The sequence below is a fragment of the Physeter macrocephalus genome, chromosome 20 (genome assembly GCF_002837175.3).
Source record: "Physeter macrocephalus isolate SW-GA chromosome 20, ASM283717v5, whole genome shotgun sequence".
In the NCBI taxonomy this organism is placed as follows: Eukaryota; Metazoa; Chordata; class Mammalia; order Artiodactyla; family Physeteridae; genus Physeter; species Physeter macrocephalus.
The window spans coordinates 98,059,687-98,075,161 of record NC_041233.1 but is presented as its reverse complement, the minus strand read 5'-3'; the positions used below and the strand labels follow the sequence as shown (position 1 = coordinate 98,075,161).

The 15,475-nt window shown below is 43.3% G+C and overlaps 1 protein-coding gene across 1 annotated transcript in view; it reads left to right on the top strand.

Moving 5' to 3' along the window:
- LOC114484613 (uncharacterized) overlaps positions 1-10,254 on the top strand; it is a 27,328-nt gene extending 17,074 nt beyond the window's left edge. Inside the window, 4 exon segments of the mRNA XM_055081443.1 lie at positions 4,362-4,661; positions 4,664-4,971; positions 5,097-5,685; positions 9,099-10,254. Of these exon segments, the coding sequence (XP_054937418.1) occupies positions 4,362-4,661; positions 4,664-4,971; positions 5,097-5,252 (764 nt within the window). The 3' untranslated portion in view covers positions 5,253-5,685; positions 9,099-10,254.
- The last annotated feature ends 5,221 nt before the right edge of the window (positions 10,255-15,475 follow it).

The following is a 15,475-nucleotide window of genomic DNA, read 5'->3' as shown; positions in this document are numbered from 1 at the left end:
GGCCTCTCCCGTTGCGGAGCACGGGCTCCGGACGCGCAGGCTCAGCGGCCATGGCTCACGGGCCCAGCCGCTCCGCGGCATGTGGGATCTTCCAGGACCGGGGCACGAACCCGTGTCCCCTGCATCGGCAGGCGGACTCTCAACCACTGCGCCACCAGGGAAGCCCTGGAGATAGGCCTTTTAAAGAAGTAATTAATGTTAAATGGGGTCATTGGGATGGGTCCTAATCCAATATGACTGGCATCCTTACAGGAAGAGATTAAGACACAGACACACACAAAGGAAAGACCATGTGAGGACAAAGAGAGAAGACAGTCATCTACAAGCCAAGGAGAGACCCCTCAGAAGAAATCAACTCAGCCAATACCTTGATCTTGATATCGGACTTAACAGCCTCTATAACTGTGAGAAAATAAATCGCTATTGTTTAAGCCACACAGTCTGTGGTACATAGTTATGGCGGGACTAGCAAACTAACACAAACCTCTCTATTATTTTTTTTTCCTTTGAATCAATTTTAAAATACTTGTTTTATATTCCTGAGCTGATAATTCAATATCTGAAACTTTTTGAAAGCTGCGTCCCTTGTCTGTTTTTTCAGCTGTATTATGCTTATGGACTTATCTTTGTGAATTTTGTGATCTGTGCTGATGAGCTCATATTTTTCGAAAGTTTTATCTATGGCAATTCTTTGAGGCAAATCTGAGAGGATTTGCTTTTCTATGAGCCTAGGACTACTTCCAACCCAGCAGCACTCTATACTAATTCTGTACTTCAGTTTTTTGGGACTACCCTGATAGCGTGGATTGAAGTTGGAAAATTATACAATAGCCTTGTGTTTATGAATAATCAAGGCAGAGATTTTGTTCCTTTACCCAAGTACTAAGGTTGGAGAAAGGCAGTTTGCCTTGATGTCTGGGTGGTAGTGGGGAGGGACAGCATATATCCAATTCATGTCCACACCGAAAATGTAACCTATTGGGGTCTCTTCACTGTGTGAAGATCTTCTACCAGATCCTGTGCTTTGTGAGGTCCCAAGCCTTTTTCTTTATTTTTTGGCTGCGCCGCCGAGTGGCTTGCAGGATCTTAGTTTCCAGACCAGAGATCAAATCCGTGCCCCCTGAAGTGGACGCTCTGAGTTCTAACCACTGGACCACCAGGGGGTTCCTGGAGGCTTTTTCCTCATGTGGCCCGACCACTGGAGTTTGACAGATGCCCTCAGGATGAAAGTCAGCTTTAGGGTTCCAAAGATAGTTCTAGAAGGAGAGGTCATTTTTAGCCCAGAGCCTCTGTCGGTTCTCCAGAAGGGTTAGGCTGGCCTGTGATGCGTAACATTCAATGCTGCCATCACCTCTATTCTGCTACTTTCCTGACCAGCTCAGTGAGTCTTGCCTCTTATGAGAGCTGGGTCCAGACGGAAAGCACCTTCTGGAAGCCAGCTCTAGATCGCCCAGCCTTTTGTGTCAAGTCCTTATCCATGCACGACTGTCCTGTGCTTCAGCCCTCCCTCCGCCACAGTCACAGTGCCTCAGAGACCATGGATTCCCACCGCCATCTCTCTGGTCACTTCTTCTCCATTTCCCACCCACTCCTTTGAAAAAATAAGTAGAAGAGTCACCTGTCTTGGAAGATATCTTGGTGACACTCTCCTCTTTCAGAAAGGGCTAGCAAGGGAGGCTAAATTCAAAGATACTGCATCCCAAAACTGTATGGAGACAGGGCATCTGCCACGTCCCCTCAAGGAGAGCCTGCCAACTCTTATCGCAGGAGGATTTTTTTTTTTTAATTTTAAAAGCCTGAGCCAGTGTATGGAGTGGGTATCTGGCTTGAAGCCATTTTGAAGCATCGTAACACAAGTCAGGTGGCTGAAAAATGTCTACACACTCACCTGGCACTGCCTTTGGTTTCTCCAAGAGGGGAGTTGGACTTGGTCTCCAAGCTGTCTCTGGAAGCTCAGGGCATCCAGCACAGGATGAGGGAGGCCAGGGACACAGCACAAGTCTGCCTGAGAGACACCCTCCTCCGTCTGACAATTTTCCGGTTGTAAGTGAAACCTCCAGTGTGATTTATGATTAGCTTCTTTTTTATGAAAAACATATTTTATTCCTTAAAAAGAAAGCATTTTATTAAATAGGTAGTGGGGTAATATCTATAAACTTCTTCCACATCTTAATGCATTTGTTTTTCATCCTTACTGTTGGTCAGACTTCCATAACCACCTTTCACTCAGGGATCAAGAAAGGGCATTGCTATTACACTAGAGGAAATAATTTATGAATTTTTAAGTGTGTATGACTTATTAATTTGTTCCCTAGATACTAAAATACCATTTTTTTAATGATTAGGTTTTGAATCTCTTTCTTTGGGGTTGGTCTTGTCCAGGGAGCCATAGGCACTGTGTGACCCGAGGACTGAGGGTCGCTCTTACTGGGTCTCACTGTGGACCAATTTGTGCAGGTTGAAGAAAAAAAAAGTTCTGACAATGGGCTTACTGACATGCCTTCTGACCTTCCTCATTAGCTGTTGTTGCCAGGCTCCCCGCTACCCCAGCAGACAGCCTCGGGCAGTAACAAGAGAAGCTAAGCACATTTTCAAATTCAAAGTCAGGTCTGCAAAGAGCTGGGAGTTTGGGCTTTCTCCTTGGACAAGGGCAGGACTTGGCCCTCTCACGTTGTTACCAGCCCGGCCTCGTGTTTTCAGCGGGATAAATCAGGCCAATAAACTCTGCTGCTTGATGGAAGGTAAAAGGCATAAAGGTGAATATTATTTAGGAGACGAAAGATCAGTTAATGCTTGGGAAACGCTTAAGTCAAGAGAATTCTTCTTCTATTCCTGAAGGTGGTCACTTAGAAATTAAGCTTAAGTTGGCTATGAGTCCCATGGGTCTAAAAAACGTTTCAAGTATTGGTCAACAAATTAACTACTGACATATTTGACAAAAGATGGTGGAATAAAATGCTATCTGTCTCTTTCTCTTTCTGGAACATACAGAAAATAATATCTACAATCCCCAAGCCATTCTGAAGAATATTTGGCACTAATTGAACTGGAGTAGCAGGAGCAAGGGGTGCCAGCAACCAGACCAGTGCCCGGCACGTGACAAACGTTGATTGAATGTATAATGAAGCATCCCCTCTTTAGATCTAAAGCAGGATGCTAACATCTCTGAAAGTAAGTGAAAGCATTCTATAAAACCCAACCTGGGGTGCTATACTTGGAACAATTAAGTTTAAATTCCTGGAGAGGACACAGGAGAAGGAAGGGCCGTTTCTGTAGTGGGATTCTACAGTTTGTCGTTTCAGAATGGCGGGGGATGTGTGGATGGCATAGGATGGAACCCTAGAATCAGCCCTCTGTGTGTTCTAAGACCCCCGCTCCCCCAGCCTTTCTCACTGCAAAAGAGAGGAAAGCCCCAAACTTAAAGTAGGTAGATATTCAGAGCAGAGAGCCCAGCACAGTGAAGCAGAAAACCTAGATAATAATAACTATGAATAAATTTAAAAGCTGTGCTTCATAACCTAAGAATATGATTAAAGCAATGCTCAGAGGAAAATTGTTAGGTTTAAGCACTTAACATTAATAAATAAAAAATAATCAAAATAATGTATTGATTATTCAACTCAAGAAGTCTGAAAAAGAACCCAAGCTAATTACAGAAAGCAAAAGGAAGACACAATGTTGAGAGTTGAAATGAATAAATTAAAAAAAAAATAGATATCTGGCAGAAAAAAAAATGAATCCAACGTCTAATGCTTTTAAATGAAAGAGATAAACCATTAATATCCCACCCCCCAAAACTGAGGGACAAAATACAAGTCCATAAAATTAGAAAGGAGAATGGGGAAATAACACAAAGATGGATGAAATTTTGAAAAAACTTTATGCTCAATTCTAAGCAAACACATGGGAAAACCTAAGGAATTACCATATATGATGTTGGGAAGTTGTCTAGATGGCAGACCCAGATAATTTCACAAATGAATTATTTTAAATCTTTAAGAAATAGGTCACTCTAACACTTTAAGAACCTTTCTAGAGGAAGGAAAATAAATGCTTCCAACGTCGTCTTATACAGCCAGCATAACGCTGATGCCAAAATTTGACACTGATGGTATATCATGCACACACAGAACTCACAAACCAGAAGACCAGTTTTGCTAATAAATCTAATGCAAAAATCTTAAATAAAATATTGATACATTAGTTAGCATTTTCTTTTTTGCAACTGACACACTTTCTAATAGCTCCTTGACCAGAGAGGAAAATATAGCTCTATTAGAAAAGAAAACAATTAAAATATTTCAATGCTACAGAAGGGCACTGTGGGAAAACTGACTTTTGATCATGACCTTTGACTCCAGGGTCGGTGTTAGAACCAACAGAGGAAAGAACATTAAATCAGAATCGAGAGGTGGCCTGCGGGTCGAGGTTGCTCACGAACACAGACTTTCACCCTGCTTTCTCCAGTCAGAAGTTTCTTTTGATTTTGCTACGCTTAAGAGTGGTTGCATGGGCACTTAGAGTTGCTGATGTCAGCAAGGCCACGTTCAGTTCCAGCGCGAAGATCATGAAGCCCAACAGCGAGAAGCCGGACGAGTATGAGATGGGCATCTCCCAGGCCCTCCTGCAGCTGGAGATGAACCCGGACCTCAAGGCCCAGCTGCGGAGCTGAACATCACGGCCGCCAAGGAAATTGCAGTTGGTGGTGGTCAGAGAGCTCTCATAATCTTTGTTCCCGTTCCGCAACTGAAATCTTTCCAGAAACTCCAGGTCCAGCTAGTGCATGAGTTGGAGAAGAAGTTCAGCAGGAAGCACGTTGTCTTTATTGCTCAGAGGAGAATTCTGCCTAAGCCAACTCGAAAAAGCCATACAAAAAATAAGCAAAAGCATCCCAGGAGCTGCATTCTGACTGCCGTGCACGACGCCATCCTGGAGGACTTGGTTTTCCCTAGTGAGATTGTGGGCAAGAGAGGAGAATTCTGCCTAAGCCAACTCGAAAAAGCCATACAAAAAATAAGCAAAAGCATCCCAGGAGCTGCATTCTGACTGCCGTGCACGACGCCATCCTGGAGGACTTGGTTTTCCCTAGTGAGATTGTGGGCAAGAGAGTGGATGGCAGCCGACTCATAAAGGTTCATTTGATTAAAGCACAGCAGAACGATGTGGAACACGAGGTTGAAACATTTTCTGGTGTCTATAAGAAGCTCACCGGCAAGGACGATAATTTTGAATTCCTAGAGTTTCAGTTGTAAACAAAAATGACTAAATAAAATATTATTCACAATAAAAAAAAAAGTTTCTTTTGAAAAAAGTGAATGTTCTGGGCTTCCCTGGCAGTGCGGTGGTTAAGAATCTGCCCGTCAATGCAGGGGACACGGGTTCGAGCCCTGGTCCGGGAAGATCCCACATGCCGCGGAGCAACTAAGCCCATGAGCCACGGCCGCTGAGCCTGTGAGCCACAACTACTGAGCCCACGTGCCACAACTACTGAGCCTGCACACCTAGAGCCCATGCTCTGCAACAACAGAAGCCACGGCAATGAGAAGCCTGCGCACCGCAACAAAGAGTAGCCCCCGCTCACCGCAACTAGAGAAAGCCCGCGCGCAGCAACGAAGACCCAACCCAGCCAAAAATAAATAAATAAATAAAATAAATTTTTTTTTAAAAAGTGAATGTTCTGTTTAGGTAAGTTCTTCGGAAAGGAGGATGTGAGCCTGTGACTACCGTTCCTCTTCCTGTTCAGTGAGATGGGAAGCCTGCTGGGTGAGGGAAACAGGGTGAGGAGAGGGAGGGAGAGGGGCCATTCTTCGGAAGAATAAAAATGGAGTTTGTAGAGGGGAAGTAAAGGCGACAGCAAAGAGACGAGCTGTGACATCCTTGGAGTGGCATCAACAAGCAACATCAGCCATAAAGAAAGGCCGTCGTGGCTGGTCGTTGCTGACGAGACCCTCACTAGTAAGAGATTAGGGCTGAAGTCCTTTAGCGGGCTCCGTGGAAGCTCAGCCGACTGCGCTCTGTTTAATCCTCTCAGGCAAACAAGCCCTTCTCGCCAGGCCTTGGACGGCGGCTGGTGCCAATTCTGGCCTGAAGTGCCGGCCAGCTTTGGAAATTAGACCATTCTTCTGCGAGCCCTGGGCGGGAGTACGTGAGTCAGTTTCTGAAGTGTGGAAAGCCAGTCTGCTAATGGCACAAGGCTTCAGGATAATGCAGCCAAGCACAGAGTGGTAATAACAATCTCCAAGGTAAGTGTTCAGTGTGGAGCCAGGAAAGAACAAGGCTGCAACCCAACCTTGGCTCTGACTCTCCCAGGCTGGCCAGGCCCCTGAGGGGACATGGGGAGAAGTGGTTATAGCACAGGACCTATGGGATCGGAGTTTGAAACTGGCCTTTTGAAAACTAAAACTAGAGCTACCATATGATCCAGCTATCCCATTCCTGGGCATAAGTCGGGAGAAAAATCACAATTCGAAAAGATACATGCACCCCAACGTTCATTGCAGCACTATTTACAAGAGCCAGGACATGGAAGAAACCTAAATGTCCATCAACAGAGGAAAGGATAAAGAAGATGTGATACATATATACAAAGGAATATTACTCAGCCATAAAAAAGGATTAAATAATGCCCTTTGCAGCACCGTGGATGGACCTAGGGACTGTCATACTGAGTGAAGTAAGTCAGACAGAGAAAGACAAATATCATATGATATCACATGTGGAATCTAAAAAAAGGCAACAAATGAATTTATCTACAAAACAGAAATAGAGTTTCAGATATAGAAAATAAACTTATGGTTACCAGAGAGGGGGATAAGAGAGGGGGAATAAATTGGAAGATTGGGATTGACATATACACACTACTGTATATAAAATAGATAACTAATAAGGACCTACTGTAAAGCACAGGGAACTCTACTCAATACTCTGTATTGGCCTATATGGGAAAAGAATCTAAAACAGAGTGTATATATCTATATGTATAACAGTTTCACTTTGCTGTACACCTGAAACTAACACAACATTGTATATCAACTATACCTCAATAAAAATTTAAAAAAGAAAGAAAGAAACTGGTCTTTTGGGAGAACAGCACCAGGAGCTAGAAACTCTCAGAAACACTTGAAACATTTTCCCAGAGGGATGCCCATCTCAGCTCCCCGAGCCACAGCGAGCTGCATCGGATTGTCAAATTCCAAGAATGGGTAGAAAGTGAGTCTGGCTCTGAGACAAGACTTCCATTTGATAGAGTACTATATATGAAGATCTTCCTCTAAGTAATTTCTTTCTTAACTGGCTAGAAAAAGAAGGGACAAAGGTTAGCTTTTAATCGGGTTAAGATCTCAAAGCCTGGATCACTCTATTTTGTGTAAGTATGTGTTTATCATCCAAAGTATTTAAGGGTCTTTGTTTTGGATTTGCCACCAGGAATGGTATAAAGCAGTGCTCCCTCAAATAAATATAATGCCTCAAATGGAGTTTTAAATTTTTGAGTAACCACATCAAGGAGTTAGAGGATGTGAACTTTGGGTGATAACGCTATGTCATTGTAGGTTCATCAATTGTAATAAATGTTTTGTCCAGCTGCGGGGTGTTGACAGTGGGGAAGCTTCGGGTGTGGGACAGAGAGGGTAGACAGGAACTCTCTCTACTTCCTGCTCAGCTTTGCTGTGACGCTAAATCTGCTCTAAAAAATAAAGTATTTTTTTTAAATAAAAGGAAATAGAAGAAATTAATTTTAATAATATATTTTATGTAACCAAATTATTATCACTTCAACAGATAATTAAAAACATAATAATGGGCTCATTTCCCTTCTATTTTCATGTTAAGCCTTGGAATTCAGCTCATCTCAATTCAGAGTAGCCACTTTGAAGGGCTCAGGAGTCACGTGGGGGCTGGTGGCTACCGTATTAGACAATGAACGTAAAGGGTTATAGCACATGGTCCCTGGGAGCTTATAAACATGCACCCTTATCCTGTATTCAGTGCAGTGCAGCAGGGGAGGATGGAGAGATTTACCTGTTCAGACCCCACTGGAAAGAGATGGGAACTTTGCTAGATTTTGGTGCCAGCTACTAGTAGTAGGTGGGTTTTACAAAGCGCTCGCCTCCTTTCAGGTTCTGGTTAGCTAACAACTTGGCTACCCAACTAGACAGTTCAGAGCTAATCCCTGATGGCTCACAAGACAGATCCCACAGGACCAGTTGGGCCAACCCAAATTCACGTATCTCCTCTTAGAGTATCTGCAAGGTCTCCGTTCAGCCCAGATTTAGAGGGATGACGCAAGGTAGGGGCAGAATGAAACGGACCCTCCGGATGATCCCTGTGGATTTCCTTAGCTTAAGGATTCACGGGAATGCTTAGCCAGGACCAAGGCCAGTAGCAGGACTGGTTCAGACACACCACTCTTGCCACTCCTGGAGGGAAGTTTGGCCTAAACATCCACAGTTTAGGGGTGCAGTTCTTAAAGCGCCTCCGCCCTTCACATGCAGCTAGCGCCTCACCCCGCCATCCCCTTCCCGGAGGCAGCTGCAGCCGGCACACCTCAGCCCGCGCTGGCTCGGCTGCCTGCTCTGTATATTCATCTAGCCCTGGCCTCCCACTCATCCTACAGACCTCTGATGCCCGGGCTCTAATCCCTGGCTCAAAATCCACATCTAGATCCCTTCAGAGATTCCTGTCTGGTTCTCTGACCTTTAACTTCTTGCTCAACTCTGCTTTCCTGATCCTGCAGTCTCTTAAGTGTGGGCAGAAGTTCTTCTCTGCCACAGGGACCCTGGGGAGCCCTCACCAGCCAGGCTGGCCCAGGCTTTCCCTGCCTCCCCTCCCCACTCATTGGCATTAGGGAGCCATTTGGGTGCAGTGAAGTCCAAGGCTAACCCCTGCCGCCAAGGTCCCGGGAAGCCCCTGACAGAAGGGCCAAATGTGGGTCTCACAGCCCGGCCCTCGTCAAGGCCTCTCCGCTCCCGCCATCTTCCCCACCTCCGTGTCGGAGCTATTGTGTTCATTTCAGAATGCTCAACTTCTACATCGGCAAAGTCTCAAAATTCAGCGCCTAGAATGTGTTGATGTTAACTTCCGTTCTTTCTTTCTTTCAGTATTGACACTGCACAAACCCATGCAACACAAGAATTTTTCTCTCTATGGGAGCTGAATACTACATCAGATCGCTATGTGATGACTTCTTTTGCAACTTTGGGTCTCTTTGGAGGTGAGGGCTTGAGAGAGGCTCAATACATGCACAGGCATGAATGGGATTGTTCAGATAAACCTGTACTTTCCATAATTTCTATGAAGATTTCCAGAGCATACACTTCAGGGGAGGGTAAGGAGTTCTACTGTTACCTGCATTCCCTAAAAATCCACTGGTTTTGGTCTTCGTTTTGCTCAGCCCCAAGTAAAGAAATATTTAAAAATAGAAACCCTGAGACATTTCCGTTGTTCTGAACCAGATGATCACCGACGCTGCAATGTCCCAGCTTTCCACTAGGGGGGGACTCTAACGCAGTCCAGGAGCCAGGAGGAGCTGTCACGGAAGGTACTGAACTGGTGGCCTAGTGGTTAAGAATCCGCCAGCTAATTCAGGTAATACGAATTCGAGCCCTGGTCCAGGAAGATCCCACATGCCTCGGAACAACTAAGCCCGTGTGCCACAACTACTGAAGCCCGCGTGCGTAGAGCCCGTGCTCCGCAACAAGAGAAGCCACTGCAGTGAGAAGCCCACGCACCGCTCGAAACGTAGCCCCCGCTCGCCGCAACTAGAGAAAGCCCGTGAGCAGTAACAAAGACCTCGCGCAGGCAAAAATAATAAATTTATTTTTTAAAAAAAGAAAAGAAATGGGATTATTGGGTGTGCGTCTTCTAACTGGAAGCACAACTCTTTTCTGTATATTGGCTTTGATATGACTTTGTGGTTAGATTTAATTTGGGTGCTGTCAGAGTGGATGTTCAGCCCCTATTTTTTTGTAATTTAAAAAGCTTAAACACTTTCTCTGCAGCCCAGGGCTTTTTCCCCCTTACTCTCTATTACCAAATAATACATATAATTGTCCCCTCTCTCTGGCTGAGCTGGGTACACACATAGTCAAACGAGTGGGTGGGGCCCATTCCTCTTAGTGTCGGACAACTCGGCGGTCAACCCCACGAGAGCCCAGCGTCCGCCAGGCCTCTGGAAACTGTGACCTTCTCATTTGGTCTGACCAGCCGTGTACCGCGAAGGCTACTCAATGCCAAGTCTACTCGGTACATTTATCACTTTGCCTGTATTAAAAATGCTCTTTAAGAAGAAATGGGGTCGTCCTTGCATTTTGAATTTTTTCTTTTCTTTTTACTTACTGTTTGAAAACCAGTGAGGAAAATGTATTTGCTTCTAGGGCAGTGACGTGGAGATGCTCTATTCCGATGGCAGGAGGTGCTGAGGTGGTGGGAAGAGCATCAGTCTGGAGCCAGAAGATGTGTTTGAACCCCTGCAAAGCCTTACTTAGTGGTCCAAGGTTCTCGGTCTAACATAACCTCTCGGGCTTCAGTTTCCATCAATTAAATAAGGATAATAATGCTCATGTCCTAGGATGTTTAGGAGGATCGAGAAAGATATGCGGGTGAAAAGACACAGCACAGCAACCAGCGCATAATAGGAGCTCAGCCCATTACTTCTCCCCTTTGGTCATGAAGTCTCTTTGCTATCCCATCAGTTTTAAAGACTATCACTCTCTAATGTCATTTTTCCGCATATTATTGCATGGCCTGTTGTCTTGATCCATGTGAGAGAAGGACGTTCTTGTGTGAAGAGATGGGGAGTGGGCAAATCAGAAAGAGAAAGCCATTTGTTAGGAACAGAGAACAGGATGTTTTTGTAATCGAAATGGATTAAAACTTCTTCCCAAACCGGGTGGCCAGCAGCCGCTGCCTCTGCCAGAGCCCCAGGTGCACTTCTGCCCGTCTCTCGCTCGCCTAGGTGTGCTCCAGAACCTAGTGCCACCCCAGCAGCAGGGCCTTCATCCTCGCTTCATTTAGGATCTCAGCTTCATCCCAAAATGACAGACGTCACAGTGCTTTGGTAGATGGTATTAAATTGAGGCTCTACTTCCATAGAACTGAATTTTAATCTTAAACATTTCTTTGGAAACTCCCGAGATTTGATAACTGACTCAGTGAGCATCTACATCCAACATTTCTCCACCCTCGGGGGCCTGGTTTACTGGTACCTGGCTGCAAAATCCCAACAGCAACATAGCTTTAAGTTCAAGATTTATTTCCCTCTGCCTTCTTGGCTTCCCAGTTGGTACAGGACATGCATTCCAATGGAAACACCATGTCAACCGTGGTTAGGCTGCCTATGGCTTTATTGCCTCGGTTCAGCTACGTTTTCGATAAGTAGGCTTTTGCGGGCTGGCCTGGGGACTTTGCCATTATGTATCATTTTCTGGCTATGGGAGGTGAGGCCCAAACTCTAAATGACTGGCTTAACCAACTTACTTTCAGAATTTACATTGGGAAAAGCCAGTTCTTTTGTGAATGGCTGGGACTGGAAGCATGATTCAGATTAAAGAAGGGAATTTCTAAATGACAAGAGGGCCCACAGGAAATCTGTTTGCAAGAGGGGCTGACGTGCCTTAGGAAGACAAGCAGGGCACACTTAGGTTCTTAGAGCAAGAGTCAAGGTCAGAGAGCCTGGTGACTCTGAGTAGAGAACACTATCCTTCAGGCCAGCCCATGGACCAAGGCCCATGTCTCAGAGCAGAGAGAGGCAAAAAACAGAGAGCCTATAATCGTTTCAAAATAAAAAGTTTTTTTTAAAAAAAAGGATTTAGAATAGCCAAGGAAGAGTTTTCACCACGAGACCCTGTGTTCCTGCGGCGTTGGGTAGGATTAGTGTCCTACAGCACACACGCTGGGAGATGCACATCAAAGAAACTGGATTCTGGACCAACTATCTTTTTCCCCATTGTCCTGACATCCCAGTCCCAGACCTGACCTGCCCGGCTTTGCCTCCATCTGTGGCCAAGCTTGCCCTGAAGTCGTATCCCACAGAGTTGGTTGTATTTGAGGTTTTCTAGAAAAGTTATGTCTTGGTTTATTTCTAATTTTTGCTTTTCTTAGCCTGTCCTGTCAAACTTCTGTCAGTGTGTGACAAGTGCCATGCCTCATCCACAGCACCGAATGGGATGTGACACAGGTGGCAGGTCAGGATAATGATAACCAAGAGTTTGGAGGAAACAGATTCATTGTTGTAATAATAACTGAATACTCTCAAAAGGTATCATGACATGAACAGAATAGATCTGGAAGAAAGAAGTGATTGTTTCTGGTGCAGCTGGCCTGCAGTGTATGCACACTTGGGTTGCTATCTGTATCTCTACCGACGCACAGCCTAGATCAGTGGTTCTTAAATTTCAGCGGCCATAGAATCACCAGAGGAAGCCCTGTTAATGCTGAGTTACCTTAGCATCTAGGAGAAGGGCCTCACCAGGTGATACTGAGGCAGGAGATTCTAGGAGCACACTTTCTACTATGATATCACTTTTTAAAAAATCATGTTAGTTGAGAGTCTTGTTCCTTGCAGTTCATATTACGTGAAATATTTAAAACAGATAACCTCTACCCACTCACACTAGCTCATACATTTATCAAATGATTTTTTAATTCCCTTGCACATAATTCAGAAACAAACCAATGTAGGGGTATGTGTGTGTGTGTGTGTGTGTGTGTGTGTGTGTGTGTGTGTATGTATTGAAAAATAAAGGGTGATAATCATTTCCAACTTGTTGGAACCTCAACGTAATTTGTGATATTCCTAGGGCTCTGGGAAACCGATTTTTGTTTTATTTTGCATAGTCATAGTCAAGGAATCACGAGAGAGAGTGTGAATATTACCTTTATGAGCCCTGTAAAAGCCTCTATGAGTGCTTTGAAAAGCTTTTTTTTTTTTTAATTGACCAAAAAGAAATCCTAACAAATGAATCTGATAGACTTGGGAACTTGGTTGCTATTGGATATTCTGGCTGATCTTTAGAAGCCCCAGCTGGAGCCATAACCCAAGGACAAAACAGTTTTAGGAAAATAGAATAAGACTCAGTGATTCGAGGGTATATAACAGATATAGTCTCAGTAATACACAATCCCGCATGTAACCCAGATGGCTTGCTGTGAGTTCCTTTGACTGGACAATGGTGAGCCACATCACCCTGGTGTCTCCCAAAACTACTGTAAGCAACATGGCAGACTCTAATAAAAAGTATCAAGGAATTTTATAGCCCTTCCAACCACCCTTCCCCAACAAAGAGGTTTCTAAGTTTCTCTGAGTCCTGTGATTTTGTTGTACTGATGTAGTTCAGTGATCTCCAAAGTGCGGTGTCCAGAATTGACCCACTGGGTATAGAAGAAAATGTTGGAGCTTTTCATATCCGTTTTATCTAAAAACAAATAAGTTTAACATAACTAACACTAATACATATGTTGGAGTTTGGTATCCTCACAGGCAATATGTCCCAAATGCAATCATGGGACCCCTGTAGTATTCCCAGGATCTTAAGAAAAGAGTAGAGACTTTTTGATCAAGGAGGTTGGTGACAGACCCTCATTCAGCAATGAGCTGTCGGTTATTGGAAGATATTGTAGTGGACATGTTCCTGGCTATTATGGATCATGTTATTTAGATTTCACTAAACTAATACTCACAGAATGAACATGTGGCTTAAAACAATTCCTACAAGGAATTGCCTATGCCTTTACTACAGAAAACCCAGAAAATGTCCAAATAACCTAAATAATCAGTTGATGATAATAATAATTCAAACACAAGAGAATGCCAGTAAAATGAAAAAGCTGATATTTTTTCTCCTCCCCAAGTGGACTCTTCATCTGCCCACATCATGGGATATTTTAAAAATAGGAGATAACCTATTGGATTTGGAAAGAAGTTGGCCAATCTGTGAGAAAGTGCTTTTTGAAGAGTTGCATGCTATGAAAAGAACAATTTGAAAGTGGATATTTGGAAACATTTCTATGTTTATGTGATTTTTTTTAACATGAAAAAAAATCTCTGTGTCACTTATAAAAACTCTCATATCAGTACACTTAAAGAAAGTATGAAAAATCTGTTGAAAATTCTTCCAAAATGAGTTTTGGTGAGTTTTGACCCTATTTATTAACTGTACAAAAGTGAAAATCATTAGTTAGGAAAAGTAACTGAGTGATGTCAGGGAAGATGAAATGTACTAGCAGAATTTAAACAAAAACCTTTGCATAATCAATAGGATGAAATGAAAATGTGCATCTAAAGGGACACTTCTTCCATCTGGTTCTTTGCATCTTTGCAAGGGAACTTTCTCAGCTGTAATGAGCAATAAACCCAAGTATCAAAGAAAAGGAAGGAAGGGGAGCAAACCCATAACCTGAATTAGAACCACTGTATCACAAGTATTAAACCAATGCATTTTAATATAGCAAAGTATATTCAATCATACTACTCTCACTAAAAATTATTAATAGTTTCATAGTGAGAGCAAAGTTTTAACTTAATAAATAACAAATTACTTTTAAATAAATATATATATATATATAGAGAGAGAGAGAGAGAGAGAGAGATACAAATATGAACTCTATCTCAAACTTTAAAATTTTCTTCTATGTACATTTTATAATGAATAAAATATATACATTGATAGTACCTGAATATTTTAAATCTCTCTCTCTCTGTCTCACTCTCTGTCTCTCTCTCTCTCTCTCTGTGTTTGTGTCTGTCTCTCCCTCTCGTTTTTTTTTTACGGCTCGGATAAACAGTCAAAAATGTTTGAAGACCATTGATTTAAATAGGAGTGAAAATGACATCTGGAAACATCCAAGAGAGGTGGAATTAATTTGGTTGATAATAATGTCGGCCTAGAGCAGTGGCTAGGAGAGGGATCCACAGGGGTGAGTTGCTGGGAATGGGGAGGAGAGGCAGACTGGACTTGTTCTTTGTCAGTTTGTCTGTGTGTCAGGCTGTGTGAGAGAGATGAAGAAGAGAAGGAAAGCACTGCTGTGGGAAGAACTTTCTACTGTGTTGCTCTAAGACATTCAGTGTATTGTACTTTCCACTTTGATGCCTTTTCAAAGCCTTAAACAAAGGTCTGAATGACTTTTCCATGCTTTTAGGATAACTGACTTGTGATTCTGTTTGTGACACTGAGCCAAGATTGTCATGATGAGACCTAGCTGTCTATGGACAATAGAGGCATCACCCATGTCTCTACTACAGAAAACTCTGGTCCCCAAATCCCAAATAGTCAAAGAGTATGGCTCACCAGACTGATCACAAGAACAAATCTTTTAGTTCCAACATTGCCAACTTAGTGAATAAGTGTAAATATAGAAATACAAATTTATCAAAATAAAATGTTTAATTTGCTCAACTTAAAAATAATTTGGGAAAGAAATGATAATTCAAAGGTGCATGGGGTCAGACTGTGAGGGTAAAATGCAAGAATCCAAACTT